At 41.6% G+C, this 23998-nt stretch overlaps 2 protein-coding genes and 1 non-coding gene across 4 annotated transcripts; 1 reads left to right on the top strand and 2 right to left on the bottom strand.

Moving 5' to 3' along the window:
* Window positions 1-6753: 6753 nt before the first annotated feature.
* On the bottom strand, window positions 6754-10809 carry LOC110501340 (60S ribosomal protein L24). Its single transcript, XM_021578835.2, has 6 exons — window positions 10728-10809; window positions 10529-10604; window positions 9952-10062; window positions 9267-9403; window positions 8796-8859; window positions 6754-6882 (listed from the first exon to the last, which is right to left on the bottom strand). Exons 1-6 carry the CDS (start codon window positions 10730-10732, stop codon window positions 6802-6804), a joined length of 474 nt encoding a protein of 157 aa, XP_021434510.1. The 5' UTR covers window positions 10733-10809; the 3' UTR covers window positions 6754-6801.
* LOC118943731 lies at window positions 9634-9815 on the bottom strand. Its single transcript, XR_005039049.1, has one exon. It is a non-coding gene; the product is annotated as a small nucleolar RNA SNORA23 (small nucleolar RNA).
* Window positions 10810-11298: 489 nt separating the features above from the next.
* LOC110501339 (centrosomal protein of 97 kDa) lies at window positions 11299-23242 on the top strand. Of its 2 annotated transcripts, XM_021578833.2 has the most exons (11): window positions 11299-11731; window positions 12416-12558; window positions 12835-12993; window positions 13086-13187; window positions 14675-14788; window positions 14898-15064; window positions 15505-15669; window positions 15996-16156; window positions 16280-16979; window positions 21420-21495; window positions 21579-23242. In XM_021578833.2, the coding sequence occupies exons 1-11, from the start codon at window positions 11698-11700 to the stop codon at window positions 22095-22097; spliced, it is 2340 nt and encodes a 779-aa protein (XP_021434508.2). In that variant the 5' UTR covers window positions 11299-11697; the 3' UTR covers window positions 22098-23242. The 2 variants fall into 2 exon arrangements, with proteins under 2 accessions (XP_021434508.2, XP_021434509.2); XM_021578834.2 differs by lacking the exon at window positions 11299-11731 and having other exon boundaries at window positions 12432-12569.
* Window positions 23243-23998: the final 756 nt, after the last annotated feature.

Below are 23998 nucleotides of genomic sequence, written 5' to 3'. Positions count from 1 at the left end.
TTTGTGCCATTCAGAGGGTGAATTTGAGTGGGATATGGTAGTAGGTGCCAGGCTCACAGGTTTGTGTCAAGAACTGCTACGCTGCTGGGGTTCATCTAACACCTTTTTTTTCACTATTGGTTAGAGCCTGTAAGTAAGCATTTCACTGTAAGGTCTACATGTGTTGTATTCAGCGCACGTGACAAATAAACTTTGATTTGATTTTCACACAAGTTTCCCGTGTGTATCAAGAATGGTCCACCACCCAAAGGACATCTAGCCAAATTGACACAACTGTGGGAAGCATTGGAGTCAACATGGGCCAGCATCCCTGTGAACCGCTTTCAACACCTTGTAGAGTTGAAGGCTGTTCTGGGGTGAAACTCAATATTAGGAAGATGCTCCTAATGTTCAGTACACTGTTATATTAAAGGTTTAAACCAATCATATCGGGAGGATTGAAATAAATTGCACTAACTCGACAGAAATAGTTCTAAAGCCAAGTTCTAAAGCCAAGAAAACAATATCATCTACCTCCGTCTCCTGTAGTTTGACGAAAGTCATTTGAATTTAATAATATCCTAAAAAATGCAAAAGTATCTCAATCTTTATCTATCCAACCATCTTACGAACTCACCAAGCTTCTAAATCACACATGCCCACTTTGATTGGATGGACAACATGTCAGTTCCTACTGCAAAAGCTTTGATTGGATGGAGGACGTCCTCCGGAAGTCGTCATAATTACCATGTAGGACTATAGCTCTATTCACACGGGACTAGTATTACTAGAATGTCGGTTATGTAATTATTACCCCAGTATTTACAGTGGACGATTCAGACGATTTAGTTTTACCAAACTGCCCCTGTAAAAAATAAATCCTCTTTCAGAAGGTACTGTTATGACGGAAGCCTGTAGGCTCTTCAATGTGTGACTTTTCAAATGTCTAGCCTATTATTGGCCTAATGGCCTTCAGTTCAAAGAGTCGAAATAATGCATATCAATAAGAACCATGAACGGTAACCTATGCAGACATTTAATTAGCTGATGTATTTGGCAATCTGTCAAATCATTGGCACAATATTGTCCACTTACACTATTTAAAATTGAAGAACCGCATTAGGAAAGTTTGACAAAACAGTTCATTCATCTGTAGGCTATGTGCATAGCACTTTATTTTAAGCATCAATTTGTTCCCATGTTCTTACCCAAAATGGGTGCAGCACCTGTTTTAAACTCTGTAATATCCCTCAAAACACAGGGATGGCGATTCGCACGGGACAAGTATTATCAGGGGACCTGGGAGTTTGCTGAAAAACAGTAGGTTTTTAGGGCCGGGATAATAACCTTCCTGCCAAGTAAAAATGACTGACATGGCAGAATCTGACAGGACTCAAATTATGGATGTGGCGATTTGTGCTCGTGCACATGATTATATTACCTGAGCTCCCTCAGTAAATATTATCCCATCGAATAGGATTTATGGAAGGGGATGAGAAGCACGAGCCTGAAAAAAAAAACAGACCGTAGGCCAGAGCATTTGAAAATTGTGGGAGGCAACACGGATGTCTAGAGAGACTAGTATACACTGATGACCGTGGTTGTTGCTAAAGTGGCCTTAGTCAAAAACCCTTGCTAAATCTTTTGATGTATGCAACCAATAGCTACTATCTAATCTTGCCACTCTTGCTTATCTTAGTGTTTTAAACCCAAACAAATGGCAAAATACAGATTTGACGCCTCTAAATCTGAATAGAGCTAGGTAGAACCAGCCAACTGTTTTGCAGATTTGTTATCCCAGTGTGTACATATTATGGTACACAGTAGCTGGCTGCATGAGTGGGGTTGCAGCGCAGACATGGACATTGGTTGCAGGTCACGTGGAGCTTTGTGTGTGAGATGGATTTTTGGAATCCAATAGGGCAACTCCACTATGGCAGAGTGATGCTGAGACTCAGATGTTGCACTTTAAAATGTATGTCAAACAAAAAAACAATGACTACAAAGTTAAACAAACCATACAACTATATGCAAAGACTACTTTAACAATTTCCACTGAATTTGGAAATGGTTTGTGCTTTCATTCTGTTACCTTACTTTGCATCTGCAGGTGTTTTTCAAGTATATGTTTTTCTAGAATCTATAGTCCTTGTGCATAGAGCTGTATGGAATTGCCCAATACCAAAGAGATTGGTTGCCAAGAGTAGCAATTTCATTTTCAGAATTGGCATGGTTCCTCACAGAATGAGTGAGTGCATGTTTTGAGGAAATCCATGTGACTACCTTCAAGGACAAAGAAAGTTGAGCGCAAACTCCTTGCGGTCTTTGAACACTCACCTACACCAGTATATTTAGCTACAGCTGTTTTCTAACCTTTGTCCTTACAAAATCTGATATCCTTTCTATAACCTGTGCATATCTTGGGAGAGGACAGACTCACCATTGTGCACAGCTGATAAGATGTGTTATTATATGTTCAAGGGCAAGGTAAATGCCAATAAATACAAAGCCATTCTGAGTGATCACCTTCAGTTTATTTAAATCATTCATATCCTGATGGGAGTGAATGACAATGTACCCATCCACAGGACACGAGTGGTCACTGAATGGTTTTATGAGCATGAAAATGATGTAAACCATATGCCGTGGCTATCTGTCACCAGATCTCAACCCAATCGAACACTTATGGGAGATTCTGGCTGAGACGGCGGTTTCCACCACCATCAACAAAACACCAAATTATAGAATTTCTCTTGGAAGAATGGTGTCGCATCTCTCCAATAGAGTTTCAGACACTAGAATCTATGCCAGGCGTATTGAAGCTGTTCTGGCGGCTCGTGGTGGCCCAGCACGCTATTAAGACACTTTATGTTGGTGTTTTGGCAGTTACCTGTATGTGCCTTCGGCAGACAAATATTGTGAAGGGACAAAGATGTAACACTGGTCTAACCTGTTGCAAAGTCCTACATAAGATGCTCTCTGCTGTGTATCTTTTGCTGAACAGCATGCTGCTCTGTTGTGGTTATCACTAGTTGCATTAGTTGCATTCTGGCAACGTTACTTTTCGTATATAGGAGGGGGAAGCCTTGCATAGATACATTTTCAATGAGTTCCTCATTATCAGGACCTTGTTGTGGCAGCCTGGCATGACCATGGCTTGATGTTTCTTAGGAGAGGTCATTCAGCCTACTTTGGTTATAGCAGAACAATGAAAATAGTTCAGCCTACCAATCCACAACCATCAATCATATGAAGTATTAGGTGTCTAAGATTTCCCTGCCCTGAACTAAGTCAGAGGAATAATGTTTCATTTAGTGTGCCTCTGACAGAGCACTTATTGACCTCTTGATCAGGATGTAAGTACTGGGGTTATGTCAAAGAGCAATTCCACCACTTTTCAACCTCATTTTAATGATCTCCGCCACAATACCAGTGTCTTCATTTGTGAAAATGGCACAGTTGTACGTTTTGTATAAACAAATATAAAGTTTTAAAAATTATACCTGGCGACCACATCAAAAGTTTAAACATTTTTAAAACAGTGATTTTCAAACACTGAGATTGGCGGTGACTTGGGGAGCAAGAAAATACCCTTCCTCTGGCTAGAAACTCATAGCAAATTTAGAAAATCACTGTTTTTCTTACTTTTAATCCTACCCTGTGATGTCACAGAGAATAATGTTTTAGGACCATTCTTCTTCTTAACCACAGATCATAGAAACATGCAGTCTTCACAAATGTAGACACTGGTATCCCAAGCATTTCGCTACACCTGCAATGACATCTGCTAAATATGACTAATACAATTTGGTATGGAGCTGAGGTTGGAAAGTGGCGGAATTGCCCTTTTAAACAAGTCTATGGTAGTGGTAAAAGAGTGCTTCATGGAAGATTATAGTATGTTATAACGTGTTGTCACAACAAAGTAACTTTTTTGCAAAGAATTGTCTGATTTTGGCTGTTCTGCAACATTTTTTTTCATGGATTGTCTTTTCTCTCATTCCAGGTCCAAGGATTGTTTTTCTTCTGGGCCCCAGTGTTCAAATCGGTAAGGGCTGCATTTGCTAAGCTTGAGCTATTGCATTTATCTAAACGTAAACATATAGGAAGGTATTGTCTAATGAAACTAATTCCAGGTCAGATGCATCTTCATCTCTATAGGGTCTGATCGGGGCTGGTCTGACAGAAATGAGTCAACCAGCCGAGAAACTGAGCCTTTCCCTGTCTGGTGTACTGACAACCACATGTATAGTAGAGTTCCTATATTCTTCAGTGAGTAACAGGTACAGTTTAAATGAATCCTGTATTCTTCAGTCAAATGAACAACTTCACTCCTTGACTAATCCCATTTCCCACTTTCTCAGGTCTGACCTGGTCCAGATACTCTTTGGTCATCATTCCAAAGAACTGGAACTTCTTTGTCAACTTATTTGTGGGTAGTGCTGGAATATCCCAGCTCTACAGGATCTTCTAGTAAGTGAACCTATCTTAGAGCACAAGGAATGAAGACCTATGGATTGGGCATCGCCATAAACAGCCCCAGTAAGTTATTCTTTAGGAATCAATCTGTAGGCTCAAACTGTTGTAACTAAAGTTCTGTGTTTTAGTTTCATACTTTTTTAATATTTAGCTTTATTTCCTTGGAATTATGATGGGAAATGTATTAGACTATTACATTTTTTTTATTTCTCCTTTATTTGACCAGGTAGGCCAGTTGAGAACAAGTTTCCATTTACAACTGCGACCTGGCCAAGATAAAGCAAAGCAGTGCGACAAAAACAACACAGAGTTACACATAAACAAACATACAGTCAATAACACAATAGAAAAATATATTTAGTGTGTGCAAATGTAGAAGATTAGGGAGGTAAGGAAATAAATAGGCCATTGAGGCGAAATAATTACAATTTAGCATTAACACTGGAGTGATAGATGTGCAGATGATGATGTGCAAGTAGAGATACTGGGGTGCAAAAGAGCAAAAAGATAAATAACAATATGGGGATGAGGTAGTTGGGTGGGCTATTTACAGATTGGCCGGGTACAGGTAGGTTATTGTCCTGCTGAAAGATGGATTTCTCTCCCAGTGTCTGGTGTAAAGCAAACCGATTTTGCCTGTGCTTAGCTCATGTTTGTTTTCATCCTGAAAAACTTGTCTTTGCTGTCAAACATACCCATACCATGATGCAGCCACCACCATGGTTCATAATGAGGCAGTTACTCAGTGATGTTGGATTTGCCCCAAAACGTAAGGCTTGCATTTAGGCTAAAGTGTATTCCTTTGCAGTTTTTTTTCTTCAGTATTACTTGAATGCCTTGTTGCTTACATATGCATGTTTAAGAATATTTGTATTTTTGCTATGTTAGGGTAATTGTGGAGTCACTACGATGTTGATCCATCCTCAGTTCTCCCATCACAGCCATTGAACTCCAGCCTTTTTAAAATCACCAATGGCTTCCCTAAGCAGTTTCCTTCCTGTCCTACAGCTCAGTTCAGGGGGACATCATCCACAGCCCAATTATTAACTTACTGCAAACATGCTTTAAGATATATTCAATGTCTGATTTGTTACCCAGCTACCAATCACTGCCCTTTGAGGGTTTCAAAAAGCTCCCTGGTCTTTAGTTGAATCTGTGCTTTAAAAGTCAAGGGAGGGGGGGTGAATACTTGTGCAAGAACTACATTTGTTTTATTTAATAAAAAGTGTAGAATTTGCTTTTCACCTTGACATGAGTACTGTGTAGATCAATGACAAAATTACAATTAAGGCCATTTCAAGCCCACTTTGTAACAAAATGGGGTGTTGACTTTCTATAGGCACTGTTTGTATTGGTCCTGTAGTCAAGGTCCTTGTCTCCTATTGGTTAGTTCTCAGTAATTGGGAGATGCATGTGTTAAATGTAACTAGTGTAGACGAGAACACATGCTATCAATCCTACACATTGGAAATAGTTATCCTCTGATAGACGATGCAATAACTGGCAAATTACATTGTCCATAATGCACACAACCTGTAATAACTGAACATGAACTTAGTGTATTTGTAATGGTATGCTCTTGTATTAACTATATGGGGTGGCAGGGTAGCCTAGTGGTTTGAGCGTTGGACTAGTAACCGGAAGGTTGCAGGTTCAAACCCCCGAGCTGTCGTTCTGCCCCTGAACAGGCAGTTAAACCCACTGTTCCTAGGCCATCGTTGAAAATAAGAATTTGTTCTTAACTGACTTGCCTAGTTAAATAAAGGTAAAAAAAACCCTATTTGAATTCAATCTTGGCATATTCTGCAGCAGTGTTATTCTTGCACAGATAATAGGTGATTGCTTGGAGGGGGAGTATGCAGGCTCAGATTTCAAAACATGGTTTTGACCCATCTTGGCATTGACTATTGAGGTTTGGATAGTGCAACTTGGCACAAGGGCCATGCCTCTGAATAAATGACTGGTTTGACATGATCTTTATGTAGTACCCATCCACCTTCATATGCACACTACATTTTTATTCAAGTCACTGAGCTTTACAGTAACCCATCTTAGACCCTTAAAGAGTAAGTAGAAGCAGTGGCAAGGGAAAAATCACTAGGAGGAAGAAACCAGAATCCAAGGGGAGGCACATCTTCTGGTTGTACCAGGTGAAAGATTGGAGTCCCTATGACCAACTAACCAGACTGTTGACCACTAGCAAGGAAGGACAGTTCAGGGTGCATGACCAAATCAGGTCAGACAATTGTCAATTACACAAATCCAGAAAACAAAAGCACTGACAAACACCAAACATCTTTGATTACCAAGAATGTTTATTCACAATCAACAAAGCCAAAAGCTTTAGCGTTTGCCACCAACGCGAGGCGCATTGACCTTCATTTGCTTTGCCACCTTGGGTTTGGGTGCAGCCTTGGCAGGTGCCTACATAGGGAGACAAAGTACAGATTAGACAAAGTACTAATAACCCCTTTTAAACAGATGTGGTATATCTATTACCTGTAAAAACTATAAGGTAATGCTGATGACCCCCTTTCAAACAGCCCCTTTGTCACTTCTTGCAGGTACACCCTTTTATATATAGTGGGTTACTGGCAAATTGGGAGGGGTGGTGTTAAACCATGGGGCTATTTGCACTTCAAATTTATTAAACAATGGAAGTGTTAATGAATTTATCTGAAAAAGCAGAAACATTCAGACCTGATATCTGTATTTTGGTTACAGGTATTATATAGTTGGTTTTGGATTGTAATATTATGTAATTGTTTATTCTATTTACTTTCTTTTGTAGTCTTATGTTTTGCTTTAATGTATAGATGCGGCTTATGCAATAGCTAATGGGGATCCAAATAAACTAAACTATTTTGGTTACAGAAAATGCAGGAATCATTAGGTCTTTAGGTGGCTTTTAATGTACCTTGTTTTTTACTCCCTACTAGAGAACGACATGGGTTTTTAAGTGCTAATGTCGATGTTGGGGGTCAAGGAGGCTATTGTGTGCTGATAATAAATATAATTACATTTGAACATTTTGATGAGACATTTTCCAAAACCACTATGTATGCATTAAATCAATGATACAACCATACAATCAATTTAACTTTTAATAAACAGTAATAATTTTGGCATAGACTAACTTGCAATACAGGTGAATTCATATTCAATAGGACTTTGTGAATGCACTGAGCAAATTTTTGGCTGATTTCATTAGTTTATGGGACTACAGATGACAAAATATGTTTCCCTTTCATTTGGGACCAAGAGACCTACTGATCAACATTTTGTATAGAAATAGCCCATTTTCTTTTATAAAAAAGAGAGACGACGCCACTTGTGTCAAGTAACCGGGCATTCTGGTAATGGAAAGACAAGTGATTTCGCCAACATTTGGTGACAATCATCTTTGAAATTAGCATATTTTGCATTATTGATTGCATATTAGCTATCACAAATGAAGTTCTAGGGTAGTGACCTGACGTTATTTTCACAGCTAGCTCTATGAATGGTGTTTAGCTAGCAAGCTACCAGTATGTTGCCTTATAAAGCCCTGCAGCCTGCACGGACATTGTTTTGCAGTAACAGTAAATACATTTCTATATTCCGTGTGGCATTATTAATGTGCTACATTTATATGCAGCAAGCAGCTCAGAGGTTCCTCGAGAACAGGCTAACTAATAATGAGTAGCGCCAGCTTGCAGGAGTTTCACACGAGGCAAGTACACTTGCTATTAAGGGGAAAGGCCGACACATGGGCCGATACACTAGGAAAGGCTAATATCGGCCAAAGATAAATCAACCCGACCGATATCTCTCTACTCCCTATTGCTTTTAGACAAAAAAGCAGATATAAAAATGCAGGTATGGTAAAAAATAGCAAGATTTCGGTCTATATGAACGGTATCTAACACACCTTTGGACTCTCCAATAGGAATTTAATGTAGTTCGTTAACACAGTGCTAGTTTTTTTCTTTACAGCTCTTGATAAACCACTTGGTGCCATTAAAATTCCAAGCATAAATAAACCATGTGAGACATTTCTGCCAGAGGCTGAGGTGACTAAAAACAGCAATGTAAACTAAAGATATTGCAGAGCGATCCAAGAGGATGCAATTGTGAGTGGTCCCTTCACTCTCCTGCAAAATGATAGCTGAATGACAACTGCTGAGGATACTGCGGAGCATGTTGCTACATGCTCGCTTGCTGAAGTGGGCCCCAAAACTGACAATTTTTACTTTGTGAGTCTACCTTTATCAGTGTGAAAATTAAAACCTTGCTGTGTTTTATAAAGGTTTTACTTTCTGACCAATCAGATTCACACATGGCTATATTCATCTTACCTTAGCACTGGCAGCAGAGGGTTTCTTGGTTGTCTGCTTTGCCTTCTTGGCCTCCTTGGCAGCTCTAGTGACAAAAGAATGATAGAAATTAGGCCAATGCCACACATCCAAAAAACAACAAGACAGGAGTCCACAGACTGCAGAAATAACACATTGACTGACTAGAGTAATAAAACGCCATTATTGCATACGCGTTAACAAGGCTAAAAAAACAAGACTGACAATTCACTGTTGAATTTAAAAATACAATAACTGCAATACCACAGGAAAGTCAGTGTCACAGAGTGACCAGCTAGCTAGCTATATGTTCTTCACAGAGCCAACTCTGACAACACTAAATTGTTAAACACTATACAACAGTTCACTATAGCAGTAAACAATTAACTTTCTTTGGCACCAAAATGGCAGCTATTGACATTTTACATCTAAAGCCAAGTTTCTGGTAAAGCATGGTTTTGGTGAGGTCCTCACCTGATGGCCTGCTCACGCTGGGCCTTGCGGACCTCAGGCTTCTGGTTCCTCTTGGCCATGATCTCAGCCAGGGAGGCGCCGGTGATGGCCCTCTGGAACTTCACGGCACGGCGTGTGCGCTTCTTTGTCACCTCTTCCTGTTGGGACAGGGAACAGCACGGCCACATTCAGGATCAAGTATGGGCAGTTTGGTAGTGTTAGGTTATTAGCAGGTACAACACAGGAGAAAACATTGCATTTTAAGTAGCACTCATGTAGCTGAACTAGTCCAATAAGAATGCTCATTAACACTATAGTTTTGTGCCAAAGGAACAGTAACAACCACGCAGGTGTACTGCAAACCCCTAACATCTTTCTCACATATAAGGTTTGTAGGAGAGTATGGAGGCTGGCCAGTGGTAAGGAGTCAAGAGACGTCACAGAGCCAGTACTATGATCTCCAGTGGCTCTATGGCCGCAGGTATGTGGAGTGAGCACTGCCGTCCAAGCTATAGGACACAGCCTGGCAACAGCACATAACGCAGATGGCAACCACGCACACCTTCCCACCCGCAGCCAAAAACAAAGGCACACCAAAACACACCTTGTCAAAACTTAGGTTGTATAACTGAATCACAAGGTAAACACTCACAGTAGCCACCGCTTGTCAGCATTTGAGGGGAAATTATGCACACGAGGTACTTACAGACTGGCCCTTCTTGTGCTTGCGCCTGTACAGCACAGTCCAGTTGATCTGTCTGGGGTTCCTCTTGGCCAGGAAGGCAGACTCACACTTAGCATTCAGGAACTGGAAAACCTGGGTGGGGGCGTAAACTATACATGAGTGAGATATTTGACAGTTATTTGGCATGTTGACATGCCCATGTCTAGTTGTAATATTGTTATAACTGCAGTGGAGAAAGGTTTTGACTAGGTGGTATACAGCTACGACCAGAAGTGACCTTTTCGTAGTAAGTTAGGAGAATTACTGTAGAAGGCTATGAGAATTAAGTTAACGTTAGGAAAACGGTTACCTAAAATGCACTCAACCTACTACGAAAAGTCACTTCCGGTCGTAGTTTTACTCGTCACAACAATGAATACATTGCATAGCAGCGTCTGTCCAAGTGACAGGCCAAGAACCAAGTACACACTCAATGAACAGTTCTACTGTAACCATTTCAATAGAATGGTTGCAATAAGCCATGGCTGACAACCATGATAAAACAAACTTAACTAAGTGGCATTAGAGGAAGGAAAAGAGTAGACCTAGGGTGCAGTACCTTCCCATCTATTCTGGCGTATCGGACACCATGGCCGGGGTATATTTTGTACCCACTGAAACTGCACAGCTCGACCCTGTAGCGGAATAATATAAATAATTAGAAGATAAACGTGTCATTCTGTATACTAGCGCATTTTTAGCACTAAAACGGTTATTTTAAAGCTTTGATGGCAATAGATATTATTCCGTAAACTCACTTCATGATGGTTGAGGGGGGACACAAAACCGGAAAGAAAGATGTCGGAAACGGAAACGAAGTTACAGGTAGGATTTCTTCATTATTATCTATTATTATTTTTTCCCACTTATTTTTTTATACACAGCATGTATTATTTTCCCTTACATTTCAGTCAGAAGCATTATTTGGATTTTCAAATATAAATGTTGTTCATGCAATAAGTGGCGTTGATTGGCGTTGACACAAGCGGGAAGTATGGCCTTGATTTTTTTATTTGCATTATTATTTTTTGTTTGTTTTATTGAAATTCCATACATTTTGAGGGATACAAATTCAAATGTGTTACAAAAATCTATACACCCTTCTTAAAAATGTTTTACATAAAACGTCACAAACAGATAAACACACAACGTTACAGGGTTTTACGTTCAAAGAAATTAGAAAGCTTAATTAAGAGTTTCAATTGATTTCAGTAACTTCTTATTCTTACAGAGCATTCCATTTAATGTGTCACAGTAATTATTTAAGTCCAACTTAAAAACATATTTAATACCGTGTTTTTTTTTTTTTTTTAAACAAAAAGGAAAGCCATTTGTTAGTTTCTCTAGCTCTTGAGGTATGGCCTTGATAGAAAGGCTAACGAAAGGAACCAATCAAAAAATGAACAAAAGTAAGAGATATACTTGATCACTATACACTTTGAAAATAGCATCTGGATTCCAGTCCTTTCATATTGGAATTGCTATCAGCTGTAAATCTATTGAAGTCTATTTCCCCCGGGGAATCGACAACAGTGGCGCGCTGCGGTAAAGCATATTTGTAGTCTTTTTGAAACCAAGCATAGTGGTCCTTTATGGCGAACGGATTTTTTTTTACTACATATTCCGGTAAATTCTTAATCGTTTTTTCTGTTGTACTGACTGACAAGACAGTTGTGCGCTGGGAACCAGGCTAGCGAATTTTGTGCATTATCGTATATTCTTCGCAGAATGGGAATATCAGATGTAACATTTGACACAACTGGTGAGTGAGTGCATGACCGCTCCCTTTCTGATGTTCGACTTTGTAGGTCAACGATTTAGCAAACATAGCTATAATGTTTTTTCAAATGATTGGCTTTATCCTACGTTAGCTCGCTAACTAGCTGGAGCTACTTACTGTCTGTAACTACCGTTCCTGTCCTCATTCCAGCTAATGTGGTCTCATCTCATAGTCCATAGTCTTGCTTACAGGACTGAAGGACTAATGTAGAGCCAAGAGATCACAATGGCCTAATTGATTATTGTTTTCAGTTGGGCTATGCTGCATTGGATATGTGAAAAAATATTTTCCCAATATCATGCTCGATTTTCACAACCATCATGTCTCCAATCCCACTGCTTTTATCAGCTACTCAATCAACAGAGTGAATATGAATGAATCATCATCCCTCAGACTATAGTAGACCCAGTATGAATAAACTGCATAATGGTGATCAACAGAAGTTCTCCAAGACTGCTTGCATGTTTCAGTGGCTCCCTGTCTGTATCATGCTTAAAGGTGTGTCCATGTGCATAGTAGATTTATAAGCTTGCCTCCCTAGTTGCCGTTGAGAGGCTGATATTGTTTCTATGCATAGTTCATGGTGATACTATCAACATGTGCATAATAGATTATACATTCATCCATCCACTCCCATGTTTATGGTTCTCCCGGTTTCCCCTTCAGGTCCTGTGGTGGACTTGTCAGCCCAGGGTCTGCAGAAGCTGGAGCCCAGTTTCACCTGCTCTGATGAAACGCACACGCTCATCCTGGACCGGAACCACATCATGAAACTAGACCATTTGGAGAGGAGCCAAGGCCTCCAACAGGTAGGCTCTTTGTAAGTGAGGTCTTGGTGGACTGTATATTCTTTAGATTAGGTTTTACATTATGTGTTCGCTCCCGTATGCTGGTAAGGGCACAATTGACAGACATGTAGGATTCCAGTTGAGGGTTGAATTCCTTATCTAATTTGTAAAATGGGCATTTACTACTTCTATATGTTGTTGCAAACTTGCAATGTACCACATTGGGTTGGATTAGTTCCATCTATATTGTTTTGTTGTCTCATCCTGCCTCTCTTTCCTGTTTTCTTTGCTGTGCAGTTATCTGTTGTTGGAAACCGCCTGGTGCGAATGATGGGTGTGTGTCGTCTGACCGAGCTGAGAGTTCTGAACCTGCCCAATAACAGTATTGGCTATATTGAAGGGCTGAGAGACCTGCCACACCTGAAGTGGCTCAACTTGGCAGGCAACAACATCAAGGTGAGGTGAAAAAAGTGGACAAGGTACTCCCTCTATATTTGTGTCCATTTTCTCTCCTGATCATGCAATCTGGATGTCCACTTTTCTCTCAGGTCATTGAGCAGCTCAACAACTGTGTGGCTCTCCAACACTTGGACCTGTCTGATAACAACATCTCCAACATTGGTGATGTTACCAAGCTGTTAGCCTTGAAGGTGAGAACAGGTCTTGCCTCATGGTTTTTCAGAATTATGGGGATTCAGATAGAATTCTGGAGCAGTAAGTAGGAGAGTTTAAACCTGTCTAGGACTGGGGAACCCCTCACCAACAGCCAATAAAATTGCAGGGAGCCAAATACAAATCAACAGAAATCTCATAAATCAAATTACAAGTATTAGGCACCATTTTAAAGATACAATTCTCATTAATCCAGCCACGGTGTCTGATTTCAAAAATGCTTTACAGCGAAAGCTCCACAAACGATTATGTTAGGTCACCACCAACTCAAAGAAAAACCCAGCCATTTTTCCAGCCAAAGAGAGGAGTCACAAAAAGCACAAATAGAGATAAAATTAATCACTAACCTTTGATCTTCATCAGATGACACTCATAGGACTTCATGTTACACAATACATGTTTTGTTCTGTAAAGTTCATATTTATATCCATATTTAGATTCAGTAGTTCCAAAACATGTAATGATATTGCAGAGAGCCAAATGAATTCACAGAAATACTCATAATAAATGTTGATGAAAATACAGCTATTATACATGAATCTTTAGATGCACTTCTCCTTAATGCAACCACTGTGTCAGATTTCAAAAAAACTTTACGGAAAAAGCATAATCTGAGAACGGCACTCGGAGCCCAAACCAGCCAGAGAAATATCCGCCATGTTGGGTAGTCAACATTATTCATAAAAAGCATTATAAATAATCCCTTATCTTTGATGATCTTCATCAGAATGCACTCCCAGGAATCGCAGTTCCACAATAAATGCTTGTTTTGTTCGATAATGTCCATTTATGTCCAATGGCCTCTTTTGTTAGGGCGAATGGTAAACAATCCAAAAGCGCGATCTGGTCCATTCGGACGAAACGTTCAAAAAGTTATATTACAGGTCGAAGAAACTTGTCAAACTAAGTATAGAATCAATCTTTAGGATGTTTTTATCAATTCCATTTTATCAATTCCATTGTCTGTAGAATTGCACTGGAACGAGAGCAACACCTCAAGTGAAAGCGTGTGACTGAGAACGAGGCTGTAGGCAGACCCCTTAGTAAAACATCTCCCATCCGGCCCCCCTTCACATGAGCAGCCTAAAACCACGTTCTAAAGATGGCTGACATCTAGTGGAAGCCTTAGGAAGTGAAAAATAACCCATATCCCACTGTGTATTCGATAGGGGTGAGTTTAAAAACGACAAACCTCAGATTTCCCACTTCCTGTTTGGATTTTTTTCTCAGGTATTTGCCTGCCATATGAGTTCTGTTTATACTCAGACATCATTCCAACAGTTTTAGAAACTTCAGTGTTTTCTATCCTATACTATAATAATAATAATATGCATATATTAGTATCTGGGGCTGAGTAGGAGGCAGTTCACGCTATTCATCCAAAAGTGAAAATGCTGCCCCCTATCCCAAACAAGTTAAGTGATTGGTTGTGGTGTTGATTGACTGGCTGCCATTTCTCTTGCAGACCCTTCTCCTCCATGGAAATAGCATTACGACGCTGCAGACCGTTCCCACTCATTTGCCCATCCATCTGTCCATCCTCTCCCTGGCAGAGAATGAAATTAGAGACCTCAATGAGGTAAAGACCCTTCCTTTTTGTTCCTTTGCACTCTCACCTGCTCAGCTTTTACAACAATCTCTCCTAGTTCTCTCTCACCTGCTTGTCTCTTTCTCTCTGCCTCCCACAGGTCTCCTACCTGGCACCCCTCCATGACCTGGAACAGCTCTCCATTATGACTAACCCCTGCGTCATGGTAACACCCTCGTTGCCTGGCTACGACTACCGGCCGTACATCATGAGCTGGTGTCTGAATCTCAAGATCCTGGATGGATATGTGGTGTCTCAGAAAGAAGGGTGAGACTAGTTCCAGAACTCACAAATGCCAGCTAGGCATGGGAAGGGGGGGGGGGGGGGTAGGCAGGGATTGAGATTAAGGGTTTCCCTATTGCCCGAGGAAGTGACTTGAGCAGTTGCACAAGTTAAGCCTGCTCTAAGATAATAACCAAAATGCAAAGAATTCCAGCAGTCTGGTCTTTCTGGTTCCTCCTGTTTGTAGGTGAAAATAGCTACTTAACCTTGTTGTGCAAGTGATCATAATCTTTGTGCAATCAAAAAATACTCCTGACTTGCCCAAAGGGGCGAGAGCCTTTCAGACCATAATGTCAATCCCTTGGTAGGGAAATGGACTTGTGACTGCAAAGTTGCCGGGTCGTATTATCCAGTTATACCATCCAAGTGTTGAGTGATGATCACTCTTATTGCTGGTGATTAATGTCTCTAACGTCTGATCTCAGGTTGAAGGCAGAGTGGCTGTACAGCCAGGGCAAAGGTCGATCATACCGGCCAGGTCAGCACATGCAGCTGGTCCAGTACTTAGCCACCGTGTGCCCTTTGACCTCCACGACAGCCCTGGAGACCGCGGAGGATGCCAAGCTGGAGAAGATCCTCAGCAAGCAGAGGTAGGAGAATGCATTCACAAAAAGTTTGTTGGCATCACAGTCCATCACACAGGTAGTGGATGTGTTCTCCTCCCTGTGATCACATGGAAAAAGTGCCAAATATAAATCCTACCCATTGTTAGAATCCATTTGACATTAAACTGGATCTGTGGCATTTCTGCTTAGTTTTTGTCATTTACCTTGCGGTACCTTGAAGTTATCTTTTAACCAGATGAGAAATATGAAGTAGATGAGACAGCTTGCACAATCATTGAAATGACTGTTTAATTACTCTCTCCTTTGTATCACATTAGTTAACCAGGGGACCTGTGTGTGTATATATACAGGTTCCACCAGAGGCAGCTCCTGCAGCAGACCCAGGGGGGCTTTCCCAGCCCTCCCCGCCCCACCCAACTGGATGTGGAGACTCAAAGCCCCCGCCATGTGCCTCTAATAGAGGACGACAGAACCACAACGCCTGTGACTGCTCCATCAGCCAGACAGACAGGTGGAGGACATGAACTCTACCTGTGTTTGTGTTTCTCTCAATTCTGTAACTCGTCAATCAATCCCCATGTGTGTCTGGTGTGTAAATCTAATCTCTTCTTTGTGTGTGTGTGCATATGTTCAGAGCTAGCGACGGTGCAGGTGAACACCTGGCTAGGCTGTGACCCCTCCCAGGTGGCCTCACCTCCTCTCCGTAGCCTCAGGGGTGTGGAGGAGCGCCTCTACCTGGAGGACGTCCAGAGCCAGACAGATGAGGACAAACACAACGGCAGCCTGCTCTCCTCCGAGTCCACCTTCCTCCTAGTCACCTCTGAACCCCCCCGCTCTGACAGCGAGGATGAGACGGAGACGTTTGAGCACGACTCGCTGGTACCCGAACACCCCATTCATCCCAAAAAGACCCTTGCTAAAAAGACCCTACAGGCACCCTTGGGGAAAGGGAGTGAGAGCCAGAAGGAGAGAGAGATGGAGAGAGAAAGGGTGTCAGGTGACAGCCACCTCACCTGTACCTTAACCTCAACTGCCGGTCTACCTATGATGGGAGATGACCAATCACAGACCAATGACAGCGCTCCGCTCCAGGGAGCATACTCAAACTGCAATGCTGTAGAGGTGAGGGCAGGGTCTAAGCAGGAAGATAAAGCATTGGTGAGATGTGATAGGCTGGGTCGCTGTGAGGCGGACAGGGCAGCCGTCAGGATCCAGGCATGGTGGAGGGGAATGTGGACTCGGCGCTGCCACCCGCTGGCCAAAGAGGTGCGGTGTGAGATCCGCCTGCGCAGGATGCAGGAGCACATAGTCTTCCTTTCTGGAGAGTTTGAGAGGTATGGAACAGACCCCAAGAAATCCAAGGGCTGCGTTCCTATTCTCTACTCTTTTCCAGAAGGGTGCTCTCATTCACTCCCCCTCATGCATTAAAAAGTATTGGATTGCTGCGTACATGCCTGATGGGAGTTTCCACCATATTCCTCTAACCAGTCCATTCCTTTCAAATTCATGAGGGGCAGTGTACGAGTGCACACTCAAGGAGAAGGGTAGAGAATTGGAGTTTAGACACTGTTCTCCAGTCCTGGTCCACAAAGTGTGCAGACTTCACCAGTTTCAATCAGTCCACTAGTAATAATGTATTACATTTGTAAATTGATTTTAATTACAAAACAAATCTTAAAGCTCGTAGAATAAAATATAAACTGCTACTAGTTATAAAGCCCTCAATTAGTTGGATCATGTCTGTTGGCACTGGGCTTGAACACAACCAGACAAGTTGTGATTGTGCATGAGGTATTACCAATGTCATATGTGCATGGTTCATTACTATGTCTGGATGGTGTTGCCTAAAAGGCATGTTTCATTACTATGTCTGGATGGTGTTGCCTAAAAGGCATGGTTCATTACTATGTCTGGATGGTGTTGCCTAAAAGGCATGGTTCATTACTATGTCTGGATGGTGTTGCCTAAAAGGCATGGTTCATTACTATGTCTGGATGGTGTTGCCTAAAAGGCATGGTTCATTACTATGTCTGGATGGTGTTGCCTAAAAGGCATGGTTCATTACTATGTCTGGATGGTGTTGTCTAAAAGGCATTTGTTTATAGACTTGCTGGTGAGCTAGATAAGAAACTGGCAAGAATATCTCCATACAAAACTTCAATTACCATTAAAAATAGCAGACATTTAGCCTTTTGTAAGGAGTGCACAAAGCGTTGTCTTTGGCCATGCTCCAGAATATAGCTATAGCCATTGGAATGTTGGAAGCCTTGTTCTCCTGCAACAGAGTGCCATTTTTTTTTATGTACAGTTGAAGTCAGAAGTTTACATAGAAATGTATTTTATGTAAGTTTAAATGAAACTTCCAACTTCAACTGTATATACAGTGGGGCAAAAAAAGTATTTAGTCAGCCACCAATTGTGCAAGTTCTCCCACTTAAAAAGATGAGGCCTGTAATTTTCATCATATGTACACTTCAACTATGACAGACAAAATGAGAGAAAAAAAATCCAGAAAATCACATTGTAGGATTTGTAATGAATTTATTTGCAAATTATGGTGGAAAATAAGTATTTGGTCACCTACAAACAAGCAAGATTTCTGGCTCTCACAGACCTTCTTTAAGAGGCTCCTCTGTCCTCCACTCGTTACCTGTATTAATGGCACCTGTTTGAACTTGTTATCAGTATAAAAGACACCTGTCCACAACCTCAAACAGTCACACTCCAAACTCCACTATGGCCAAGACCAAAGAGCTGTCAAAGGACACCAGAAACAAAATTGTTAGACCTGCACCAGGCTGGGAAGACTGAATCTGCAATAGGTAAGCAGCTTGGTTTGAAGAAATCAACTGTGGGAGCAATTATTAGGAAATGGAAGACATACAAGACCACTGATAATCTCCCTCGATCTGGGGCTCCACGCAAGATCTCACCCCGTGGGGTCAAAATGATCACAAGAACGGTGAGCAAAAATCCCAGAACCACACGGGGGGACCTAGTGAATGACCTGCAGAGAGCTGGGACCAAAGTAACAAAGCCTACCATCAGTAACACACTACGCCGCCAGGGACTCAAATCATGCAGTGCCAGACGTGTCCCCCTGATTAAGCCAGTACATGTGGAGCATTTGGATGATCCAGAAGAAGGTTGGGAGAATGTCATATGGTTAGATGAAACCAAAATATAACTTTTTGGTATAAACTCAACTCGTTGTGTTTGGAGGACAAAGAATGCGGAGTTGCATCCAAAGAACACCATACCTACTGTGAAGCATGGGGGTGGAAACATCATGCTTTGGGGCTGTTTTTCTGCAAAGGGACCAGGACGACTGATCCGTGTAAAGGAAAGAATGAATGGGACCATGTATCGTGAGATTTTGAGTGAAAACCTCCTTCCATCAGCAAGGGCATTGAAGATGAAACGTGGCTGGGTCATTCAGCATGACAATGATCCCAAACACACCGCCCGGGCAACGAAGGAGTGGCTTCGTAAGAAGCATTTCAAGGTCCTGGAGTGGCCTAGCCAGTCTCCAGATCTCAACCCCATAGAAAATCTTTGGAGGGAGTTGAAAGTCCGTGTTGCCCAGCAACAGCCCCAAAACAACATTGCTCTAGAGGAGATCTGCATGGAGGAATGGGCCAAAATACCAGCAACAGTGTGTGAAAACCTTTGACTTACAGAAAACGTTTGACCTCTGTCATTGCCAACAAAGGGTATATAACAAAGTATTGAGAAACTTTTGTTATTGACCAAATGCCTATTTTTCCACCATTTGCAAATAAATTAATTAAAAATCCTACAATGTGATTTTCTGGATTTTTTTCCCTCATTTTGTCTGTCATAGTTTAAGTGTACCTATGATGAAAATTACAGGCCTCTCTCATCTTTAAGTGGGAGAACTTCCACAATTGGTGCTGACTAAATACTTTTTTGCCCCACTGTATATATATACAGTTGAGGTCGGAAGTTTACATACACCTTTGCCAAATACATTTAAACTCAGTTTTTCCACAATTCCTGGCAATTAATTCTAGTAAAAATTCCCTGTTAGGTCAGTAAGATCACCACTTTATTTTAAGAATGTGAAATGTCAGAATAATAGTAGAGAGTGATTTATCAGCTTTTATTTCTTTAATCACATTCCCAGTGGGTCAGAAGTTTACATACATTCAATTAGTATTTGGTAGCATTGCCTTTAAATTGTTTAGCTTGGGTCAAACGTTTCGGGTAGCCTTCCACAAGCTTCCCACAATAAGTTGGGTGTATTTTGTCCCATTTTTCCTGACAGAGCTGGTGTGACTGAGTCAGGTTGGTAGGCCTCCTTGCTCGCACACGCTTTTTCAGTTCTGCCCACAAATGTTCTATAGGGTTGAGGTCAGGGCTTTGTGATGGCCACTCCAATACCTTGACTTTGTTGTCCTTAAGCCATTTTGACACAACTTTGGAGGTATGCTTGGTGTCATCGTCCATTTGGAAGACCCTTTTTGCGACCAAGCTTGAACTTCCTGACTGATGTCTAGAGATGTTTCTTCAATAAATCCACATAATTTTCCATTCTCATGATGCCATCTATTTTGTGAAGCCACCAGTCCCTCCTGCAGCAAAGCACCCCCACAACATGATGCTGCCACCCCCGTGCTTCACGGCTGGGATGGTGTTCTTCGGCTTGCAAGCTTCCCCCCCTTTTCCTCCAAACATAACAATGGTGATTATGGCCAAACAGTTCTATTTCATCAGACCAGAGGACATTTCTCCAAAAAGTACAATCTTTCTCCCCATGTGCAGTTGCAAACCGTAGTCTGGATTTTTTTATGGCGGTTTTGGAGCAGTGGCTTCTTCCTTGCTGAGCGGCCTTTCAGGTTATGTCGATATAGGACTCGTTTTACTGTGGATATAGATACTGGATATTTTGTACCTATTTCGTCCAGCATCTTCACAAGGTCCTTTGCTGTTGATCTGGGATTGATTTGCACCAAAGTACGTTCATCTCTAGGAGACAGAACGCGTCTCCTTCCTGAGCGGTATGACAGCTGCGTGGTCCCATGGTGTTTATACTTGCGTACTATTGTTTGTACAATACCTTCAGGCGTTTGGAAATTGATCCCAAGGATGAACCAGACCACAATTTTTATACTTGTGTACTATTGTTTGTACAGATGAACGTGGTACCTTCAGGTATTTGGAAATTGCTCCCAAGGATGAACCAGACTTGTGGAGGTCTACAATTGTTTTTGAGGTCTTGTCTGATTTCTTTTGATTTTCCCATGATGTCAAGCAAAGAGGCACTGATTTTGAAGGTAGGCCTTGCAATACATCCACAGGTACACCTCCAATTGACTCAAATGATCTCAATTAGCCTATCAGAAACTTCTAAAGCTATGACATCCTTTTTGGGAATTTTCCAAACTGTTTAAAGGCACAACTTAGTGTATGTAAACTTCTGACCCACTGGAATTGTGATACAGTGAATTATAAGTGAAATAAGCTGTCTGTAAACAATTGTTGGAAAAATGACTTGTCATGCACAAAGTAGATGTCCTAACCGACTTGCCAAAACTATAGTTTGTTAACAAGAAATTTGTGGAGTGGTTGAAAAACAAGTTTTAATGACTCCAACCTAAGTGTATGTAAACTTTTGACTTCAACTGTAACTAGCTAGCTCTTTCAACACTTCTGATGGCACACCCAGATAAGTCTGAAGGATGAAGGTATCTAGCTCTTTCTGTTGAAGATCACATATCAGACAAATATGTCAAAATTCTGTTTGTGTTCAGAGTGAGGCAGCAGCATGAAGAGGAGAGGTTGCAGAGACTGGTACAGGAGGAGGCTGTAAGGTTTCTATGGCGGCAGGTCAGTGATAAACAAGCTCATGCATCAAATGTAAATGCACATACACACACCCTTTCTCACTCCTTCTCCCCATCTCTCTGCAGCTTCAGTCCATGCAGCAGTGGCAGTGTTCTGTAGAGGGGCAGCTGGCCAGCGTGACTCAGGCCGGGTCATCTCTTGCTCCAGCCCTGACCTCCGGGCTCTGTGACCTCCCAGCTCTTCGACTCCCCCTACCTCTGGCCTCCAGCACTGCAAACCCGGCCTGTACAGTCCTCTCCTTCCCAGACTCGGGGTTCCAGTCAACAGATGAACTGCAGGTGGGGCAGGAAGACACTTTCCTGAGCTGTGGGACGGGCGACTCTCTGGAGACTGTGCGGCCGCTGGTCGAGGGGGGGTTCCTGGCTCCTTGTGGTGGGGGGAACAGTCAGGACTGCAGTCTGCTGGAGCAGTACCTGTCCTCCGTGCAACAGAGAGAAGAGGAGGCAGAGGAGGGGGGTGCCAGCGACAGAACAGGCACACCACAGCCGCCCTCATCTGCCGAAACAGCACAGCCTGACTCCCCCACTCAGAACACAGGAGACAGACACATAGCAGCAACACACACACTGGAAAGTCCAATTTGAAGTGCCTGTCCTGCTCCTAGTCTTCTGGGATTGGCTAAGAGACTGCCCATAAACTCAGTCCATCTGTGCTGATGAATGTTATTGATGGCTCTAACAGCGCCTCATAGACCTTACTGACTAACATCCATATAGCGAGTGGCATATGGACTCACGAATGTGTATACATTCATATAGCCTGGATGACTTTTCTCATTTTGACTTTAAATCTTTTGGACTGCTGCTAGCCTGGAGACCTGACTGTTCCTGCATTCAATAATGCTTTGTTGGTTGCCATGATTTGTCAGTCCAAGGACAATTAGGCTAATGCTTGATTTACATTCGGGCGACGTGGGAACGGTAGTCCCAGCAAACCTTAATTCATTTCGACCCCTGTGCCTAAGTCTTTGTTCTGCTGGTTGAATCTACACTTCCTTTAAGTGTAAGTATTAAGTCCATCTACCCTCCAACTTTGGTCATCTGCAACTTCCCTGTCTGTCATGCTCATGCAGTGGTTGAAAAAGTACCCAGTTGTCATACTTGAGTAAAAGTAAAGTTTTTTTATAGAAAATGACTGGAGTGAAAGTCGCCGAGTAAAAGTCTAGAAGTATTTGGTTTTAAATATACTTAAGTATCAAAAGTACAAGTATAAATAATTTCAAATTCCTTATATTAAGAAATCCAGATCACAATTTTATTTTCTCTTTACGGATAGCCAGGGGCATGCTCCAACACTTAGATATCCTTTACAAACGAAGCATGTGTTTTGGAAGTCTGCCAGATCAGAGGCAGTAGGGATGACCAGTAGTAGGGATGACCTTTCTTTCGGGAATGTAGTGTAGTGAAGTAAAGTTGTAAAAAATATAAATAGTAAAGTATAGATAACCAAAAAAACTAAGTAGTACTTTCAAGTATTTTTTGTTTTTTTACTTAAGTACTTAACATAACGTTAGCACAGGGTGTAATCTGTATTTATCCCTATTTATTTATCCATCACATCATGGTATTTGTTATGTCCTTTTCCCTCTTGTTCTCTGTTTCACAGACCACAACCCTCCTAAAGCCCATTCCAAGCCCCTTAACCACCAAACCCTAAACCTTCATTACCCAAACTCCATCAAACCATCCTCGCTGCCTTTTCTGTATGAATAAATATCAAAACGGGACCCTCGCTTTCTGGCGTTCATTATGCATTCTCACCGATAACCCACAGTGGCAATATAACCCAGCAGTCAGTAACGCTATACATAATTTATAGGGCTGTCAGTGTTTTATCAGTTAACTTTTAGTAATTTAAGTGCACTTAAAAAAAAAAATTGTGCATTGATGACCTGACGCATGAAAGAAAGTCATGACTGGGCTGATGGAAACATGAATTGCTCTTAAAATTGTATAAATGCCTACAGACAACTTGTTTGCTTGACATTTTGTGTCCGTAAAATGAATTATGCGAGAAATGGCATCACGAAACTTGGAGTCACGTGATATGTTTTGTGGTCCTCCCACTACAACTCGGGAAAGCTTGCAGTTTATTAGGCTACAAATTAAATAAATGATGAACTTCACAGGGTGGTGAATGTCCGAGGTGATGAGCCTGATGCTCCTTTCCAATAAATATTGAGTCTTATTCTGGTGACACGATGATCGATGCTTGGCTGCCATTTAACAAATACAAATAATATTGCATGCGTCCATAATGATCTCAATGTATACTGAACAAAAATATAAACGCAACATGAAAAGTTCCATTCCCCCAGTGTATTTCTCTCAAATTTTGTGCACAAATTTGTTTACATCCGAGTTATTGAGCATTTGTCCTTTGCCAAAATATGCCACACCTGTCAGGTGGATGGATTATCTAGAAGCTGATTAAACAGCATGATCATTACACAGGTGCACCTTGTGCTGCCACAGATGTCTTAAGT

This window comes from Oncorhynchus mykiss, chromosome 22, assembly GCF_013265735.2.
Source record: "Oncorhynchus mykiss isolate Arlee chromosome 22, USDA_OmykA_1.1, whole genome shotgun sequence".
Taxonomy (NCBI): Eukaryota; Metazoa; Chordata; class Actinopteri; order Salmoniformes; family Salmonidae; genus Oncorhynchus; species Oncorhynchus mykiss.
This window is presented reverse-complemented; position numbering and strand designations above follow the sequence as displayed.